At 41.7% G+C, this 20470-nt stretch overlaps 1 protein-coding gene across 1 annotated transcript in view; it reads right to left on the bottom strand.

Annotated features, from left to right (window-relative positions):
- Positions 1-14814: 14814 nt before the first annotated feature.
- Positions 14815-20470, bottom strand: part of LOC111228656 (neural-cadherin-like) — an 80799-nt gene continuing 75143 nt past the window's right edge. Inside the window, exons 32-33 of the mRNA XM_022754651.1 lie at positions 16010-16164; positions 14815-15381 (exon numbers count right to left, since the gene is read on the bottom strand). Of these exons, the coding sequence (XP_022610372.1) occupies positions 14815-15381; positions 16010-16164 (722 nt within the window). The remainder of the gene's footprint in view (positions 15382-16009; positions 16165-20470) is intronic.

Here is a 20470-nt window from a genome sequence, read left to right as displayed (position 1 = left end):
CAGAAAAATAAACTGCTATTAGCTAACTTGCTAAAATGATGCATGTCAATGAATATTACAGATTCTGCATGACCTTTAGTGTAATATATAGAAATAAATGCACTTTAGTCACTTTATTCAACATGTTATCTCATATTTCAAATAAAGCCCATTTTAATGAGCAACCATGTGAATATCCACTAAACTTCTGCAAGCACCGATGACAGTCACGCCTGCCCTGATTACATGTGGAACTGTCCACACTTAACCACATTTGATTTGCCTACTTAGCGTGAGCCTCATCATGTGAGATCAGCGAGGACACCACTCGTCAGCAGGACATAGGAACCGGAAGGGACAGTTCCCGGCAGGACGTGCACTCCTCCCACCGCTCCCAGAAGGCCATGCTTCAGCCATGTGTCCATCATCACCGTCGGGAGGCGTCCATTTTTGAGTCCTCGTGTCCTCCATCTGAGGCACCCCTGTCTCTTTGACGAGTCGTGTGACCTTTTCCCCACGTCAGGTGTCGTGCTCGGTTACGTCAGGGCGGCGGCTGAGTGTCAAAATGTGGTCCTGTTTGTGTCTGTTGACTCTGTTAATGGTTTTACCCAAAGAGCACCGCTTTGGAGTGAAACAGGATCTGATGTGAGATGACAGGGGTGACAGAGACGGGTCTGGCCTGGCTGTGTTCGACGAGGTGGCCCTGGCGCAGTGGGAAGAGTCTTATTAAGATGGGACACACACTGTTCATTATCAACGCAGCGCGGAGCAGATTTCAAGATGAATGGCAAAGAAATGATGTATTTGCATGTTTCTGATACTTCAAGATGAGGTATAGTCATTTTAGCATAGATACATCAGACAGATCCCACACAAAACCACCCTGCACAAGTACAGCCAGCGCCACAAATTGTTGTGAGACGTAGCATGCATATTGGCTAGCTCACTCTTGGAAAATAGATTTTAACTTTTACTTTTACTTTTAAATGAAGCTTCATTTAAAAAGTAAAAATGTCCATGTACCTGCTAGCAAGTTCATATGAGCGTTTCTAAATCCACAACATCATGCACTCTCACAAGCCCCCATGAAACTGCATCTAACGCCAGACAGACAGACAGTGTATGTCCCTACGCTGTGTCATAACCCCTTTTCTTCTCCCTCATTACATTTCTTAGGGTGCACAAAACACATTGTGCTCACACACCATTGCCTGATGAGTGTTTGAGTTGACTGGGACACCAGAGCTGGCGTCCGCTGACCTCCCCCTGAGGCTTCCTCCTTACCCCCCGCCGCCACTGTACCATCACTGGAGCAAGGGTCTGTCCAACCAACCGTTTTAAAAACCTCCACGTTTTCCTGTACATTAGCATCACACTGTAGCATTTATGTCCCAACACTTCTTCTACAGTGCTATGTATCATTATCAGTACGTCATGGTGTACTGAGAAGTGCATTAAAAAGGGCTCAACAAATCAGCATTTGTTTCAGTGCGCGGCCAGTCTTTTGTATAGTTTATTTGGACACATATTTGCTCCAGTGAAACACCTCTTAACTGATGGTTTTGTTCCAGCATTTAAGCCTGTTTCAAAGACCTGTTTGAAGCCTTGAACATTTGGTGTTAATAGGGCAGAACGGCGGGGTGTATTTGATAACCACAGCAGCTACAGTATGACATCCACAGCCAAACGATGGCTACCAGCTCTGCAAACAACCACCACACCCTCGATCCATTTTTATTGTATTTGAGCAGCAGTGTTATATTTCCTGGCCTCCCCTTAGCACCACACACACAGGGCACTCCAAACAAAAAATCCATACTATCGACCCGCCAATGTCACCACAATTACTCTTCCCAAACAGCCATTGAGGACAAATTACATCTGCACTGCCTTTTCACCCGGTCACTATGGCTGAGCAGTAGCCCCCTCCACACCACCGCCTCCTTCTCCTCCTCATCCTCCTCCTATCAGCCCCCCGTCTCTGTCCCTCCATTTGCCCCCTATCTGAAGTCAGGATGGAGATATGGAGAGAGGGGTCACAACGGGGGACGGGACAGCAAAAGAGCAAAAGATCCAGCAGCCTAGAGTAAGCATAACAGAGACACTTCATGAAATATAGCTTCAGCTTATCACTGATCACACGATTTCAAGCCTTCTAGGCAGCTGCCACTAAATGTGCAACAGTTATTCTGCCTGAGCACTCACTTATCAAAGCAGAGATTTTCCCTGCGTTGACATGTAGCGTGGGCAACCAGAAAAAAAAAATTTGACTGATATTTGCATACGTCGTATTGGAATAGGTGATGTCCAAATATCATCTTCCTGCCGGTGGCAGACTCAAGCTGAGAGCGGCATCTTCCTCTGCACCCGGGCAGGCCTCCAGTGGTGAGTGGTAATCTCGCTCTGAGGTGCAAGGAAAACCACTTCCCATGTTTACATGAATACAGAAGCCCAGCGCCACAGAAAACCCTTTGGTATTGATTTCCCTGTCTGTATACACTGCCAAAATCATTTATTCACTATTGGCAGCAGTACTAGCAACAACCAGCATTTAATGCTCTTAGCTATTAAGTTTCTTTGCAAGTAATCTCAGAGAACGTTGTCCCCCGTCCAACAGCAGACAGGGTGATTGAATTTTCCTGATGTTACGATGGCCCAGGAGGACATTTAAATGACTTCTGGTGCAGGTGGTGTATACCTGGGTGTCGGAGTTTGATTCTGTTTCAGACAGTGTGTAGGTCCCCTTTCTGAATCAGGATCATCAGTCACCACCCACACACACACACACACACACACACAGACATACACACACATATACACACAAACACACACGCTGCCTTTCACCTTCATCTTAAACAATGAAAGGGGTCTACACTCTTTTAACTATACTAGCTCCAATGCCATCGACTCAGTATTTCTCCTCCCAGGAGCAGTCGTGTAGAACTGCTTCCCTCTAAGGCACATCAGTGGCTTCACTGATGTTTTCTGCAATTGTTTCTAAGGCTGGAATCAGAGCAGTTTTTTCTTACTGCGCTCATATCTGGAACAACATGCAGACACAGAATACATAGGTGTATCTGCAACAGTTAAAGCAGATCATAGAGCATATTACTTTTGCATGTGGGAGGATATATTTGAAAAGAAAGAAAATAAATAATTTACCTCAACTTATTGGGATGAATTTCTCAAAAATCAATCAGGCAGTGTCTGGCTTTTTTTTTTCAACAGAGAATAAGAATATGAAAGGTTTTTTGTTTTGTTTTTTTTAAAGAGAGAGAGACAGAAAAATAAGAGAAATACATCTTTGTTTTGGTGTAAAGTGTGGCAGCATCAAGTCATACATCAGCAAAATCTCATATTGTTGAATGTGAACAATTTGAATGACAGAGGAAATTTGACTGTATCGGTTTCAGAAAAGTCTTCTGTACAATGTGTTACAATGAGACTCTCATATTTCAGAGGGAAGAAGATGAAACCTGAAATTGCATTTGCACAGTGCACTTCTGCTGTGTTTTAGGTCTGAGATGACAGAAGCAAAGCAGACATTTTGAACAATTTTGTGACACAAAATAGCAACAAAGATTCATCCAAATAAATCACACTGCCTCCAATTCACATGACAACCTATTACAGTTCTTCTCCAGATCCTGCATTAATGCACAAATCTGCATTATAACACTGAAGCTCCACCTATCAAGAGATTGCGTGCGTGCGTGCATGTGTGTGTGTGTGTGTGTGTGTGTGTGTGTGTGTGTGTGTGTGTGTGTTTGTGTGTGTGTGTGAGGGAATCATTCATGCATCTGTAAGTGTGTATGTGTATGATATATGGTGATCAGTCACAGGAGGGGATTTTACTGCGTGATTATTTCTGCTGTGACACTAACGAGCTTCGGCTGCAGATCCACTGCAGACCAATTACACTGGAGAAGAGGCTGCTTGCTTATTACACTCAGATAATCAGCGGGTTTTACCCTCCATGTTACAGCTCCTGCTACACACATGAACATTTGATTTTTGCCGGATGTGCATCGCAGGAATGCTGCAGTTATTTTTCTAAATATATATATATATGTCTCTGTGTGTGTATATTACCGCCCTGCTATTCAGATGGACAGCGGGCTATTGTCTGTGATGCTGTGCTGTCTATATTGGGGAGCTCCAGCTTGTTGATTTATCACTCCTGCATTGTGTTGCCAGAGCGCTCCACTCGATTGTATCTTTGGTGCACCAATATGCCACCTCTGCATGTGTCAGATTGTGGCTGGGCTCCTATGAGGGATTTGTGACTGGAGGGGGTCCCTGCAAACAGGAGACCTATAAGGACAGAGAAGATGAGGGGAGAAAGAGGGATCAAAATCTCTCCGTATTCAGTGATTGGGTTATTCTAGACAGCACTGTCAGCACTTTCCACAAAGAGTTGCAGAAAACCAGGGAGGGTGGTAGGGGAGATCTTTTGATGTATACTGTACTAGTGTGTGTGTGTGTGTGTGTGTGTGTGTGAGTGTTTGTGTGTGTGTGTGTGTGTGTGTGTGTGTGTGTGTGTGTGTGTGTGTGTGTGTGTGTTTGTGCATGTGACGCACTCTAATCACCTTAATTATTTCCTCTAATTACCTGCAAACAGCTAATGAATTCCTCAGGAATCCTATCATGTTGTGTATGTGCTCACATCATCATCCGTTTTGCACGGCTGCCATTAATTTGCTCATAAACAAATACAATTAGCATAAAATGTTTCATTACAGGCTCATATATCTGGTTTAGTCTCTGTTAAGGATATGAAACAGCTGAACAACACACACAAAAAAAGGCATAATTTTGTTGCATTTCCTCTCTTGCATTATAAATGGTATGATGAAATGAACGTGGTTTAGAAAAATATTTCATGGTGTGTATGTTTGCTGTCCTTGGGGATGTTGATGTGTGCACTAGTATGCATGTTTGCGCGTGTCTGTGTTTGTATTTGTGTGTGTTTGTTATGTTTTCGCTTTATAAATTTTCCAGCCAAGGTCGTCGGGAGAAGAGGGACAATGGACTCGGTCCTGGGTGGACCGATGATGAATGTGTACATTTCATGACAACAAAAGCATAATGACCTTATTCTATAATGAATGGATTCATCATTAAAAATCTCTGGCCTGCGGCAAAGTCTTTTTTGCATATTCTGATGTCACCTCCTCTCTGAACATCACATGCATTTGTACTCTACGCCTCTGGTGTATGTGTGTGTGTGTGTGTGTGTGTGTGTGTGTGTCTTTGTGTGTGCTCAAGTGTGTTTGCATTTTTGTTTGTGCAGTCTACACGTGTGTGTATCCACTGTGCTGCTGTGGTGCACCACCAGTCCAGACATAGCTTACTACACCGCCCATTAAAACAGTCAGACATGCTAGCTGGACTGTGGACTGCAGACTGGTGGTCTATCAGTCATGTCACAGACATGTTTATGGAAATACTCTTGTTTATGTAACTAATACCTTCATGATTGCAGAGTGTGTATACAATGTCTTTTCTCTGATAATTAAAGATGAAAACCTCAGACTGAGGCTCTACTCTACACAATGTCACCAAACAAAACAGTTTAAAAAAATCATAAAACAATGTTGTAACTGTATTGTGAAATTTCTGCTGCATGTTATGGATGATCTGAAGTGTTAAAAAAATGTTTTTGACTGTACTAATGATGTTTCAGAGTAACTCTTTCACAACTTGTCTCTGAGGTGACATTTTCTTGATGGCAACAAAAGACAAACAGCTGCTGAGGCCGTTTCAAGCCACAAATGTGTTTGATTTTAAGTGGTGAAAAATAATCAAGTGCATTTACGTAAGTGCCGAAGTAAAGTGCAATTTTGAGTTACTCGTGTTGTATACTTGTGTTCCCATTTTCTGCTATTTTATACTTATACTGCACTTAATTCCAGGGGGAAACATTGTACTTTTTACTCCATTACATTCATCTGATGTAGCTTTAGCTTCTAGTGTAAACATCAGGAGATTTTCTAAACAAAGCATATGATCACCTTATAAGATATGATGCAGTGTTGTACATTAAACTACCTGCCTGTACATCAAATTGCCTATCTACATTGACCAACTACAACAGTAAAATGCTACTTAGAAATGAATGCATCATTATCAGTAATCAATATTATATATTAAACAGTTTAACACTTACTGGGTTCATTTTTTGTGTGTGTTTAAGCACATTTTGCTTATAATACTGTCATACTTTTACTTATGTGACATTTTCAATGCTTTTACTCCTGATGAAATATTATTATATTGATTTGAAATTTGAAATACACTTAAAATATTCATAAGTAAAAGTACTCATTATGCAGAATGGTCCATTTCAGAATAATATATATTATATTATTGGAATATAATTATTGATGCGTTCATGTACATACTGTATCACTTTAATGTTGCAGCTGGTAAAAATGGGACTAATTTTAAGTCACATACTGCTGGTAATTTTATCTATGATAATACATAATAATAATTATTTTTGAATTAATAATCTGAATCTGCAAAGTAACTACTTACTAAAGCTTTAAAATAAATGTAGAGGAGCAGAAGTGTGAGATAGCATAAAAACTGATTCATTTAAGTAAAATTCAAGTAGATCAAAACTGCACTTAACTACACTGCTTGACTATATGTGCAATGCATGACATTTACTTTGAATGTAATATTCTTATATTGAAGTATTGCTGTTTTTACTAAGTAAAGGATCTGACACTGCAAACACTATAAATTGTGAGATTAAAAAAAAAATCTGAGCTTTTATTTTTCAGGGCTTTTCAGCCTACCTACAGAATTTCTTCCTCCCACAAAGAGACACTTAATGGCTGCGCAAACACAGTGCTGATTGATTGACAGCGGTCAATTATCAGTGCTTCTCTGTGCCGTATTGATCTCCAGGCAAGATTAGTATCGTTTCTCTATCTCTCTGTCTTGCAGGTCATGTAACATGCTTTGACCCTGCCATGGATACAAATGGCACATATATCTCCTGAACCGCTCCAAATGTCACCTGTCAGGCAGGAGCACATAGAATGAGGGGCAGAGAGTGGTTTGGGGTAAACACACACAGACACACACACACACACACACACACACACACTCAAGTATACACTACCACTAGAGATGTCTCTTGTTATAAAACAGCAATAATGTCGTTTGACAGGTTTGCATCTCCTCCTCTTGTAGGACTTGTCTGCTTCACTATGTCTGCCCTGCAGGTACACATTTTCAAGAAGTGAAGCAGGAAGAAGTGCCCGAACAGAATCACCCTTTCAGCAAACATTCAATTGGAATATCTAATAGAGAGCAACACTATTACTGAGCCAGCCACCACACCAGTGCATTTCACAGATAAAGAAGCCTACTGAATTTAGAAGCCACAATGGATGTACTGTACAGCAGCGGGGGAGGAAGCAGTGGAGTCCGGGTGCCAAGTTGAGAATTCAGAGCTTCCCCTCTGTCTGTAATCAGGTGGGATGACAGGGGGCGAGTGCTGGTTGGTGGCTCTCCGGCGGCTCTGACAGCCTGTCACAGGGAGATCAATGCCACATGCCTGTCTGTCCACAACGCTGACGGCTGACCCGTCCAACACGGCCCGGCCCGCTGGTCATGCCATCCCTGTCTGCTGCTGGACGTCTCTGACAGCTGACAAGACACCTGGGACACGGCAGGCAGGGGCCAGAGCACTGCTACCTGTATAGACATCAGGATTTACTGCTGCCAAGAAGAGGAGAAGAAAGAAGTGTGGAGGAAGAGGAGAGAGAGCATACACAATTTTTTTTTTTTTTTAAAAAGGATCACTTACTGAAGTTACTAAAATCTATTATCATAGACAAAAGGGATTTCCCTCCAATTAGTGAGTCTTTGTCATCATTTCTTGCCTAAACATAGATACAAAGATACAGCATATCCTGGCTTTCAACAAAAATGTGTGTGTGTCTAAGTGTGCTTTGTTTGCGTGTGTGCGCATTACATTTTTCACAGCATAGCTCCCTTTAGATGTGGAGACAAAGGAGGCTGGCGGCTAGAGTCTAGGCTGCTGAAACATATGGGCCATGTCATTTATCACGTCTGCTGGTGAAGGAATGAGAGCCCATCAGTGGCCTGGCATTGATCCCTGTATGGGCCAGGCATTGTTTCCAGCAGCACCTGGTGGAGTTCTGTCTGCATTTAATGGCGGAGGAGGAGACACACAGAGAGGGGAGAGGATTAGTTTGGGGAGGGAGGTGTTAACATTTTCTAAGCTACCCTTTTTTGAGCAGCAGAAAATTGGAAACAAAAGTTTGAATTTTAATTTTAGTTGTCTGATTTTGTATTTCTGAAACACTGCTGTTGAAGATATAATTATTAAGATTTGAGTCCTTATTTATTTGGCAACAATCAAGTGTGATTTAAGACTACAGGTCCCAGAATTATGACGGCAGCAAGTTTTTCAGCAGCTACTTCGACAGAAAAACAACAGAAGAGCAGCTGGTGTATGTGTTTACAGTGCAGCCAAACAAACTCATGTTGACGATTTGAATCCAGGGTGTGAATGATACACTCTGAAATACATTTAATGTTTGTTGCTGAAAAAATCCCACCTATAAATAACATAAAGAACAACATAAGAGATTTTAATCTGTTTAAAATCTTATTACTTTATAATGATGCTATAATGCTGATGTTTACCTTTTTGTATATGTGCTTGCATCAGTGTGGTGCCACTTACAAATATGATGTTTTTAGATAAAAAAAGTTGCATAAAAAGAAAAAAATTATGAATTAAATCTTGAAATCTATTTTTTTTTTTTAAAGCTTAAGATCCAGTGGTTTTATTTGTCATATGCCCACACAATATGCGCAGTGAAATGCAGGGTGGCATAGCTTTGAAGCTGTGCCAAAAAAGGGTAGTGTGAAGTAAAGAATAATCATTAGAAAATGAGTAAAAGTAGGAATTAAAAAAGTATATGAAAAGATGAAAAAAAAAAAAAACTGTAAATAAAGTGCTGTGCTTTATGCTTTGCCATTGCTTGGCTGTGTGCCCTTGTACACCAGAAGAATGCAGCGCAGATGAATACAGCTTACAATTTGATGTCTGAAGCTCTGCAAAGAAGCTGTAATATTTTCACCTGGCATTGTTAAAAACACATTTGCTTACTCAGCATTGTTTGTCTGCAGTAATTCATCACACAGGCTTTGAGCTATTGATGGAGCCAGCATCCGTTAGCAGGCCCCTGTCAATGATTCACTCACTAAGCCCATCTGTCAGGCGCCCTCTGCTTCTCCCCTCTTCCTCTCCACCACTGCCGTTCGGCTCAGCCCTCCTCTTCCTCAGTGATGGATGGACAAAGTCCTTGACAGCCTCAAACGGCCACATTCAACACAGGAACACCTCGCAGGTTCAGCTGCTGTTATGTAATCCCTCACAAATATTCAATCAATTATTGTCTCAAAGTCACCTGTGGCGCAGAGGGAAAACCATTTACAACTTTGGAGAAGAAAGGGGAAGGTGATTTCTGGAGGTGATTGGTAACTGTTTGAGTATTCACAGCTTAGCCGAGGACAGTGATCAATAAATCAACTGCTCGCAGAATCCATCATGATTGTGCCATTAAATGCTCCCAATACAGTCAATGATAAACTGTGGCCAGCGCTTTTCTGGGAGGTGGTGTGGTGCATCCTTGCAGAGCGGAGTGCCGGAGCACTGAACCACACAGGGAGGGGATGAAGTATCTAACTGTCTGAGTCTGAAAAGAAACCTGAGGATCTTGATGTGAGCACAGATCAGTGGTGTGAGTCAGAGCTCAGGTGTGGCGAAGAGTGCCATCTGTGGGCTGGCAGGAAGAAGTGCATGATGGGGATTGTGTGACACTATTGATAGTCCATTCTTGATCTTGGAAACAGCAGCGGAAGGGTCCATTTAGAGGCTTCTCTGGAGCTGTCCATCATATCACATGATCACTGTCAGCGAACAGAGTTTGCCCAGTCATGGAACTGTAGGTGCTGAAACTGCCAGTTTTTTTTTTTTAGCACTTTTCCATGTTGGCTTAAAGGCTCAGGTTCAAATAGCACTCTTCACCTTGGAAACAGCAGCTGCGGAAAAAAAATCAGATCACATGGTCCATTTAGTAGATGAAGCAGCTGATTTAGGGACTGTACGAAAATTACTGGAGAGGGGTGTTAACTCTTTTGTTTAGTTTGTTTTGACATGCAAGTATCTCCCCCGTCAGCCTAATGATGGGGGAGATACTTGCCTGAAAATGCAACATGCACAAAATGCACAAAATGGTACAATTTGTTCCACTATTAATAACAAAAAAAAAGCCAAAGGCATGAAGAATTTAAGATGGTGTTATCTAATCTAAACCTTTGTATCTCAAGGAAATAATAATGTTTAAAATAGCCGCCGATGTGCAAATTACAAGTGAAACTGGCAATTTCTAAATTTTAGCAGACATAACAAAAGGCTGAACTTGAATTATAATATAGGCCAACTTTATATGACACATTTAAATTAAGTTGTTGAACAAAGAGCAGGAGGAAATGTACAGATACAAAAAGAGAAACAGGATTGGAGCCAGTTGCATTTGGCAAAGCACACGGTTATGGCCCTCTCTACACACTTGATCATCATTTGTGACTATCTGAATTTTTAAAAAATGAATTCTGCAAGGGAAAAAAAGAAACCCTCCTTCTTTTGTAATCTCCTCTCCACCAGAATAATTTGTGGATGTGTAATCTTAGTTTTTCCTATCTCATGTGTTTTAAGAATGAATGCCTTCTATCTCTAACCAGTTAGTGGTAGTCTATTCAAAAATAATGACTATACACAAACACTTGTGCTTCCTGTTTCAGAGGAGACATTGGAATTGATTTTTCATTTTCCCTCCATCTGCCATCTGTCCTCGTGAGAATCTCTGAATGTTTGGATTCCCATTGCATGTAAGACCAGGGGCCCTTTTCCTGTTGTGTGTGCTAAACCGCTTAATCTTGTACTATAAAGCAAATCCAAGATTCAACAGAAAATTAAATACAATATGGAGCCAGGTAGAGGCTGCCAATCTTCTCAGTGATGGTCTTATTTGTTAACAGTAATATCCCAGAGTGCGGTAATGATTTATTGATATTAACATGCTGCACGTGACACATTCAAGAACCATGTCAGCACATCTTTGACAAAAACAGGTTTCTCTTACATCCATTTAGGAACAAAAGACTTTAAGTGAGGTGTAGCATAGTCGCAGCGTCTCCAGCTGTGCAGAGATCACTGCAGCTTTCACTCACCCTCTGAGAGCCCGGGCCCTCAGCGGTGACCCCCTCACATCAAACTTGACTGCTCGTGTCCTGTCTGCACGCCGAGTTGTCGTGTATGCTGTGTCGCTCTGTCACAAGACATGTCCCACATTTGCAGCCGCCATCGCTGGCCAGCAGGATGAGAGCGTCTGTCAGGAGAGCTGACACGCATGCCACTTTACTGGGCGACTGACAGAGGGCCACGCCACATTGTCACTTCTCCCAGATCTATTGCCTGAGGATAAACATGGACACACACATAAACACACACACACACACACACACACACACACACGTGAATAACACAAGAGTAAACAGAGCTGGGATCTCAGAGTGAATGACTGACAGTCTGACTGGATGACCGGCCGGCGCTGAGGAAGCTCGAGCTCTGTGTCACCCCTCATTCTTACAATCTCCAGCTGTCACATCAAACACTCTGCTCCTGTGTTGCTCCGCCTCCAGACTCATCCCCACCACCACCACCTTCCTCCACCCCCACCTTCTTTACTGAGATCTCATCAGAAATGTGTCCTGTAGTGAGAGAGGACTCAGTGTATCATCCATCCTCATAGTCCCTGAGTAAATATTGCCTCATACTGTTGTCACTCTGTGGAATCTGTTGGGTTTGAAATTATTATCTAGTGAGCACACACTTGATTTTAAGACTTTGTTCATTTCACGGTTTCAGGTTTGTGGGAACTGCAGTAAAGGCTATAAAATGTGATTAAAATAATGACAGATTTACATCAAAAGCCATCATTAAATGTCTTGGTAAGGTCATAGGTCACTGCTTAGACCCTCACACATTTACTCACATGCACTTCAGCACAATTTAGAGATACTTTACTTGAGTATTTCTAGTACTGGTTACTTTATACTTCTACTCCACTACATTTCACAGGGAGATATTTCACCTTTTACTTCACCACTTGAGAGTTTCAGAAAAAACAAAAACAAACAAAAAACATATGATAAGCTTGTAAAACACAATCTACATAGTTAAAGATGAAACCTCTGGATTTTAATCGTTTTGGCTTGTGACCCTTTAATAAACACAAGGGTCTAATTGCGGCTCCTTGTCATGTTTGAGATCTCTGAGTTGGTAGCAGTTCCACCAAAGAGACATGTCCCCTCTATACTTGTAATAACAGTTCATGGCTCAAAGAAGAGATATTATGCAGTATTTCAAGAGGGGGCCTGACACTGAGATAAACTAGCAAACTGTATATGAAGTCATTACCAGCTACAACAGTAAAATGATACTTATGCATCAACACCTCTGCATCAGTTAATTTGTAATGCACTGCTTTTATTTTTACATCGTGGTATTGGTACTTACAGTGCAGCAGTCGACAGTCTGACATGTTAGTTCAAAATCTGCCACAGGTGTCCAGCTGGGTTGGGATCTGGTGCCTGTAAAGGTCATAGCATATTATTCACATTATTTTCATACTCTTACTCCACTTATTTATTCAGCTTTTTACTTTCTAATTGCCCCTCAGGTGCTGCTGCAGTTTGATCCTGTCTGCCGTGCTGCTGCTGCTGCTGCTGCTGCTGCTGCTGCTTATTAAATCAAGGCTGCCCTCTAATGGCTGAACGATAAATGGCATCACTTGAAATAAATAGCGGCAGGATGTTGCTTATCTTATCCTCTGTTTATTCAGGGTAGTTTTGCTGAGAGCGGTGCTCTCTTTTTAAAGAACATCCTGCTCACAGTCACACCTGGACCTGCCTCAGATCTGCTGCCAATGAGCAGCTACACAGCAACAGTTAGGAGCTCGGGCTCTTGCTCAGGCTACTCGAATTTCAAAGATAGTTTAATCTATATTCTAGCTTCTCAATTCATTAAGACAAAGAGCTGGAGACAGATGTGCATGCAGCACTAGAGAAGCACAATTTCATTTTTTCAACTCAGATTTAGATTGAACTATGTAACTGTTTACTCTGTAAATAAGTAGAAAATACTGCAGAGATTTGCATTTTAAATGTAAAACTCATCATGCATACAGTAATTGGATTAGTTTTTTTTTTTTTTTTTTTAAATAAATGTAATAACATTAGTGCTAAATTGTAATTCATGATTCCAGAGATAACCATGAACTCCTTCAAGTATCCTTCAAACCCACAATGGGAGATCCCACTTGTGTGTACTGCAGAGATAAACTGTAAATGTGAAGTAATGATCTGTTGTTTGTATTAAATGCAGTGTCGGAAGCTTGCCAGTAGGTGGCAGTGTGTATTCACATAACATATTTACCTCAGTGATGACTGAATTCCACATAATTTAGTAATGTTAACAACCATACCGAGACGCAGATGTACTGTGGCATGAAAGCAGTAATAATCTGTGAGCTCACGCTGAGATTTCATATGTACATTTCACCAAGACTCATGAATAGAAAATATGCACAGCTCCTTATAAACCGACAGAATTGAAACCATCCTCTTTGCCTCTCAGATCTCTCAGCATGCTGCATTATGTAGGTGCGTAGATGGACTGGATACAGACATAAAAACCATCAGCTGCATGCAGCAGCTCTGTGTTCTTCCCCGGCGGCTTGCTCCGGTGTCACAGCTGTTTAACTCCAGTAATGCTGGCCAATTAAGTATGGTGTAGGGCGGCCTGCTGGGACCCCCACACTTTGGAGTTCACGCTGGAGACTCCCAGAAGCTCAGGTCAGGAGGCTACAAGCTCTGGACATGAGTGATTAATCCTGAAATTGACTTTGTTTCTCCCATCAGAGCTTTGTTGCTGGTCATAGTTAGTTGAATAAGACAAGAACAGCTGTTCCAGTTTATTTCTTGGTCATGAATCTTTTTCATCCTGATCACTGCCAGGAATAAAGGAAGACAAATAAACTGAAAGTACATGGACGGATTACTCATGTGGAGGTAATAAGAAAGACATCTTACTTCACTTTGTGTCTGCTGACCAGAAAGAAAAAAAAAAAAAAACAGCCTGACCAACATTTGATGATGAAAGTGGGCTTGAACTTCAAAAACGGGAGAATTGACGATCATTAATGCGAACTGGTGTTTGAACAAGATCAAGCTCGAAATATTATCAAAGATATTCATTTATTTAAAAGGAAATAGATAATACAAATGAAACAAGATCATTTTGTCACACAAACGATTTCATGAGTCATTAACAGCAAAAAGATTCCAGTTCTCTCACAGGAAACTCATTTGCTGTCTTACTTGCAGACTTTACTCTTATGAGTTTTATGACATGAGTAGTTTTGACACAGGGCGCTTCCAAAAAGTGCTTTCTGTGGAGTAAATACTGTACAGTGCAATGCCAAGTAAACAATACATCACATCTGATCATTCATTGGTAAACATCTTTTATATCAAAGAACTTAAGTGTTCAGAGTTTCATCAATACAGTACATTTATAGCAGACTTCACATACACCCTAGGCAACCTCCCAGTCTCGGAGTATTTCACATCTAATTATCTCCCTTTGGAATTCCTCCATCACTCTCTGATTAGCGTTGCTTTTCTGCAACCTTCAGTTCAGTTTCTCCGAATGCAGCCTCACCCACTCTTCTCGCAGTTCAGCTGCCCTCTGCTCTCCTTCACTTTGTCTCTCTGGCCCTCCGGAGCCTTGGAGTCTCCTCTCAAATCGCAAACCACAGCTCGGAGGGTTTTGAACCTGTCCATCCGGGTGCTCTGGGCCCCCTGAAGCCTGACTTCTGAACCCTGAGATGCACTGAGGGAGCTGAGGGAGCGCACCGCTGCCAGGCCGCGCTCCTTTCCGGAGGGACGGCGTGGTGTGGTCATGGTGCCGAGCTCCTCCGGGTGCTCCATGTCCCTGATGACCTCACACAGGTAGCGGGCTAAGTCCTGGCTGGAGAAGGAGAGGGTTTTCTGCGAGCGGCGGAAGGTCAGAGGGGACGGCAGGGTTTCTGTCTCTGAGGGGGGGATGGCCAGACGCAGGGCGATAGCAGCACTGCCATTCCCATTAGACACCCCTTTCTTGTTGCTGTCCTGGGGAAGCTTACTCTGCGGGTAGGAGATGATGCTGTGTGGATAGCTGTAGCGGAGTGACTGAGCAGGGCTGGGCTGAAGAGAGCGCTGCAGCTCTACCATATTAAAGGCATTCTGAGACAAGAAAACCAAGAGGAGAAAAGAGATGTTTCTTTTGTTCCAGTGTAATCTTTTTTAGGAATGCAAGAGATAATGAAAAGCAACATTGCCACATGACACCAATCTGTGCTCAGAGCAGCGTAGCACAGCTAATGCATCTGCTAGCAAATGAACTTGTTTCCCAGACTAAGACGAAGATCTACCATGTAGGAAGAGATGTTGGCAACAACAGCCCCATTGATTAGCCAAGTAATTAATTATCTGATTGCAGAGGAAGGGGGGTGGGGGTGCGGGGGGGCTGTTATTACCAGCACTATTAAAACAGAGGCATTAACAGCTATTGGTGTCTACTTGCTTAATTTCAGCTAATTGACTCACATTCATAGATCTCCAGGGAAATGATATTTAGTTTTTCATTTCACCAACAAACACCGTTCTCTATTAAATGTCAATGTTATGTTAGTTTAGTTTCTGCCCTTACTTGTATTCTTCTATCCTTTCAAAAAGTCCTGAAATATAAGGTGATGACATTTAAAATACTCAGCCATGGAAATGAGAACTTAAAGTGGTGCCATATTTGTGTTGCGTTGCGCTCTGTTTACTCCCCCTGCCTCTCTAAATTCCAGCTTGCGTGTATGTTTACCTGGTCCTGCTCCCCTCCACCTTCCTCGTCGTAGTTGAGCACATTTTCTCGGATGTCCTCCCACTCGCCGTGGTGCGCAGACACATGGTACACACCCTCCTTCAGGCCCTTGTGTCTCCTCCAGCAGGAGTAGAGAAACAGGCCCAGCATCAACACTGAGGGGTGCCAGAGAGCAGGTTAACACAGCAGGAGCAGTAGCACATAATTACAATTGAGATTCTGAGCAGAAAAACATATCTGTGGGTGTAAATGAAATTGACTATGTGAGCGGAAAGTGATGATATAACACTGAAATACTAGTAAATACCAGACTGGCAATGTGAATATATGTATTTTTCATCAAATGCAAAATAACAGCCAGCATCCTCCTGAATAGAAAGGCAATGCAGCCTGATATTTGACTGTAAATGGATTTTCCATCACACAGATTTGTCCTTTACGACCTATTAGCTGCACCGACTGTACAGTTAAGACATACTAATGGAACATACGTGGAAACAGAGGCACCACCTTTCCACCTATTCCCTTTGATGTTTCCTGTCTTATCAAAGACCACAGTTCCTTGGAAACCTATTAGCTGAATTTGTACTCCTCCCAACTTAAACTCAAAGCCTCAGTGGCTCGGCTGAACGTCGAGAGGAATGCTGCGGGAACCGAGCAGGAAAGGTCCCACAGCATACACATCAATCACAGCTATTGTGTGCTGAATTATACAACATGCTGGACTGACCTTTAAAGTCCATTAATCTCAACCAGTATTTTTCTCCCATCTGCCATCCCTCTCTCCTTTTCTCTTCCTTGCTATCTGTTTTTACAAGTTCAGACTGATTCTCTTTCTTTTTTTATCTCTGTAATTCTTTTTTTTTTTTGGTCTCTATATTGGAATTTCCCCTCGTCTTCCTCACTCATTAAGTTTCTCACTGTTCCTATTTTTCAGTACCTCTCTGGCCTCTGTCTGGCCTCTGCTTTTATCTCTCACACTAGATGGGATCCATTTCAACTAGGGTAGTTTATATGGTGCGTGTTAAGTATCAGTTTAATTGGAAATCTTCTGAGAAATGCAGGGTAATCACATTAGTCTGGATTTTTAAAGTAATTGCTTCGAAAGAGAACAATGCACCAAGAGCTCTTTGGGGTCACACTAACAGGCAGGTACTCATAAACAAAGACAAAAAAAAACAACTCCCTGAGAGCTACTCCTTGCTACAAAAAAATGTTATCTCAATTAAAAATCATCATCTCTATTTATTCACTGCCTGGAACATCTTTTAAACACCTGGGCTGCTACACTTTTCAATTTCTATGCTGCTCTCATATCAGACAGAAACAAAGAGATTGTAAGCTTCCCCCTTTGCTCCTCAGCCGGCCGTCCTCAGTATGGGGTGGAGGGGAGAGCGGTATTGATCAGCTGACCCAGCTCCTTCACCGCTGTGTCCAGAGCGCCCTCGCAGAAAACACCAGAATCTCATGAGGCCCGGCGCCAACCAGACGCCGGCCCTCCTCCTCACCTCCAGAATTACCCGCTGCCTGCAGGCCTGCACTCACCTCAACCCTCAACATCACCTGAGCTGATATTAAAGACATGTCTATAGGGGAGGTGTTCGATACACAGCCCTCCACCCCACAAACACACACACACACACAATTAGGCACAGGTAAACACACACTATGGTTGTTTTGGTTCCTACACCTGCAGCCACTACTGCCTAGACTTGAATGTGTGCGTGTGTGTGTGTGTGTGTGTCCGTGTAGCTACATACCAGTGAGATCAATATCACCCAGGGCGGAGAACAAACCTCACAGTCATTCATCAATCCATAATACTGCTGCCTCTTTGCCCTCTAACCGTTACTATGAACAGGGTATTATGATGTTAGCCTGGACCGGACTGTGCATTATGAATGAGCGTCGAGTAAACAACATCAGCTTGATCAAAACACTTAACCCTATCGCTGTAGCTCCAGTCTGAGCTTAATGAGAAAAAAAAATGAGACAGATGAAACATCAAGGGAAGGTTTGGGAGAATGGAAAACTGACGAAGGAGCAGGAGGAAATGAGACAGGTGAGAGATGGGGAAGAGTTGAAAAAATCATTTATTTATGAGTCACTCAGGGAATAAAAAGAACAGGCACTTTACATGATCGCTTGGCATCCAGAAGCCCATATGGGAAGCTAATTTCTTCCATTCTTCAAAAAGCGAATGTCAGATTTGATGCCGAACTAATGAGGCTTGGTCAGATATCAGCTCATCTGGCTCAGTCAATAGCTCACGCTGAACTCACATTCTAGTCGGCCTGTGATGGCTTATGTAAAACTTAATAATGGATGATCGTTTTAACTTTTAATGCATGTTGAGGCAGAGTAAGAGTCCCCCTTTAATTTAGCGCCCAGCAGCCAGCAGTCTTGCTTCGTGCAGCGAGTGTACAGAGTGCGAGTGTGTATTTATGGTAGTGGTTCCTGTGGTGATGGGGGTTATCACTGAACAACTGCATACTGTATAACCAGATGTTCATTAAACCCAACCACTGAACTCATTTTTTTACTTCTACATTTCAGGGCTGATGATCATGACACCTCACGATCAAACTGGATGTTCTTTTTGCTTTAAGTTCAAGAAAATCATTTATTCAGCTTATTTTATTTAAATAAAAAGGTGTGAAAATGCACAGCCACCAAAGAGCACTCCACTGAATCTGAATTATAATGTAGGACAGTGTGGTGAGGTGAGAAGTTTGAGCCTTGAATATAAATGCCTCATCAGCAACAGCAGGCAAGCTACTTCAAATGGGCAGCACTGTCTTTTAGTTAGCATGCACGCAACACATGGATTTTCATGAATGATGCCAAGGCCACACTTTATCATCTTTGAATTCATTATCAAATATTGAAGACCGCTTTATATGTTTCACTCTCAAGTGTCAGAATAACTGATGTCCCAATACTAGCCACATGCCCTGGAGGGAATGTTGAGTCAGTTATAAAGGCAGGGACAGTGTATTGAATCGCCCAAGCGTTTTATAAGCCTGTCTCTGACAGAAAGACTCATAAACAGCGATGTGGCCCTACAGAGGGTATTGAGTGCAACAACATGCAAGGCACTCACACACACACACACACACACACTCACACACATACACTCACACACATGTGCACACACACATTTGTCCCTCTATCTTTGTGAGGACAGGAAAAATCACATTTCCTCAGCTACATTCCCTGAAACTAACACAATTAAACCATCTCTTTCCTGAGCCTTAACAACGAATTAAAGGGATAGCTCATCTTTGTGACACAGGAGTGGTGTGTTTGTGTAGCCATATCAATGCATATGCATTTAAAAGGCCCTGCTGGCAGCAGATGCTTGGTTTATATTGAATCTCCATCCAATTAGATCCTAGCACAGCTTGTAACACCATCAACCTAGCAATTTTATTGACTGTTGTTTACACAAGTGTGCCAGTGTAATCAGCACTTAACAGGTTCAAGTGTAGAGCTGAAACACTGAGTTGATTAATCAATCAACAGAAAAATTAATCAACAACTATTCTGATAACTGATTAATCACTTTCACATGAACACCAAACATCAAATGGGATCATTTATCACTATAGATTGAATATCTTTAGGTTTTGGTCTGTTGATAGGAAACAAACACTTTGAAAATGTCACCTGAGAAACTGGAAAATTATGATTATGATTCTCACTTTTCATTGATTAAATGATTAATGGAGAAAATAAATGTAGGATTAATCAATGATCAAAATTATTATTATTATTTTTTTTATTTTTTTTTAAACAGAATTTTTTTATCAGTTCAAATTAATACTAATAATACTTAATTGGAAAATATCACTTGTATTCTTCAGGGTTCAATTTTAGGCTTTAAAATTGTTTGAATATAAGATTTTCTGCACCTAAACAAAAGTATGAAAGACTATTTTGGGAGAAATATCTCTAAATATCTTTAAACCACTCAATACTTGAAAAAGGCCATCCATGTATTCATACCTTCTCACTTAAATAACACTATGCACCTAGGCATCACTCATAAAACTTCAGAATTCAGCAGCAGGGCTCTCAACAGGCGCAAAGAAGAGACCACATAACCCTCATCTTATACTTATTGATCTTAAGATTCTACTCCTCACCTACAAAGCAATCAATGGTCGGGCTCTGGTGTACATTTCTGAACATACGACCTCTTATATGTCAGAGTGCAGCTTTAGATCATCTGATAAGTCAAAATCTTCAAAGGGAGATTTTTTTCAGCGAAGGCCCTCTAACTCGCACACCTAAGGACTTACTAATTCAGTTTTTACTTTAATATATCTTACAAAAAAAACTTCCATTTTAATATGCTTTTTAAAAAGAGTATAAATCGAGTTCTTATTTATCATAGTTTGAATCTACTGTTAGCTTTTTTTGCCCATAAATAAGGAATACAACTCTCTCACCTCTGAA

Source organism: Seriola dumerili, unplaced genomic scaffold (genome assembly GCF_002260705.1).
Source record: "Seriola dumerili isolate Sdu_G_001 unplaced genomic scaffold, Sdu_1.0 BDQW01000219.1, whole genome shotgun sequence".
In the NCBI taxonomy this organism is placed as follows: domain Eukaryota; kingdom Metazoa; phylum Chordata; class Actinopteri; order Carangiformes; family Carangidae; genus Seriola; species Seriola dumerili.
This window is presented reverse-complemented; position numbering and strand designations above follow the sequence as displayed.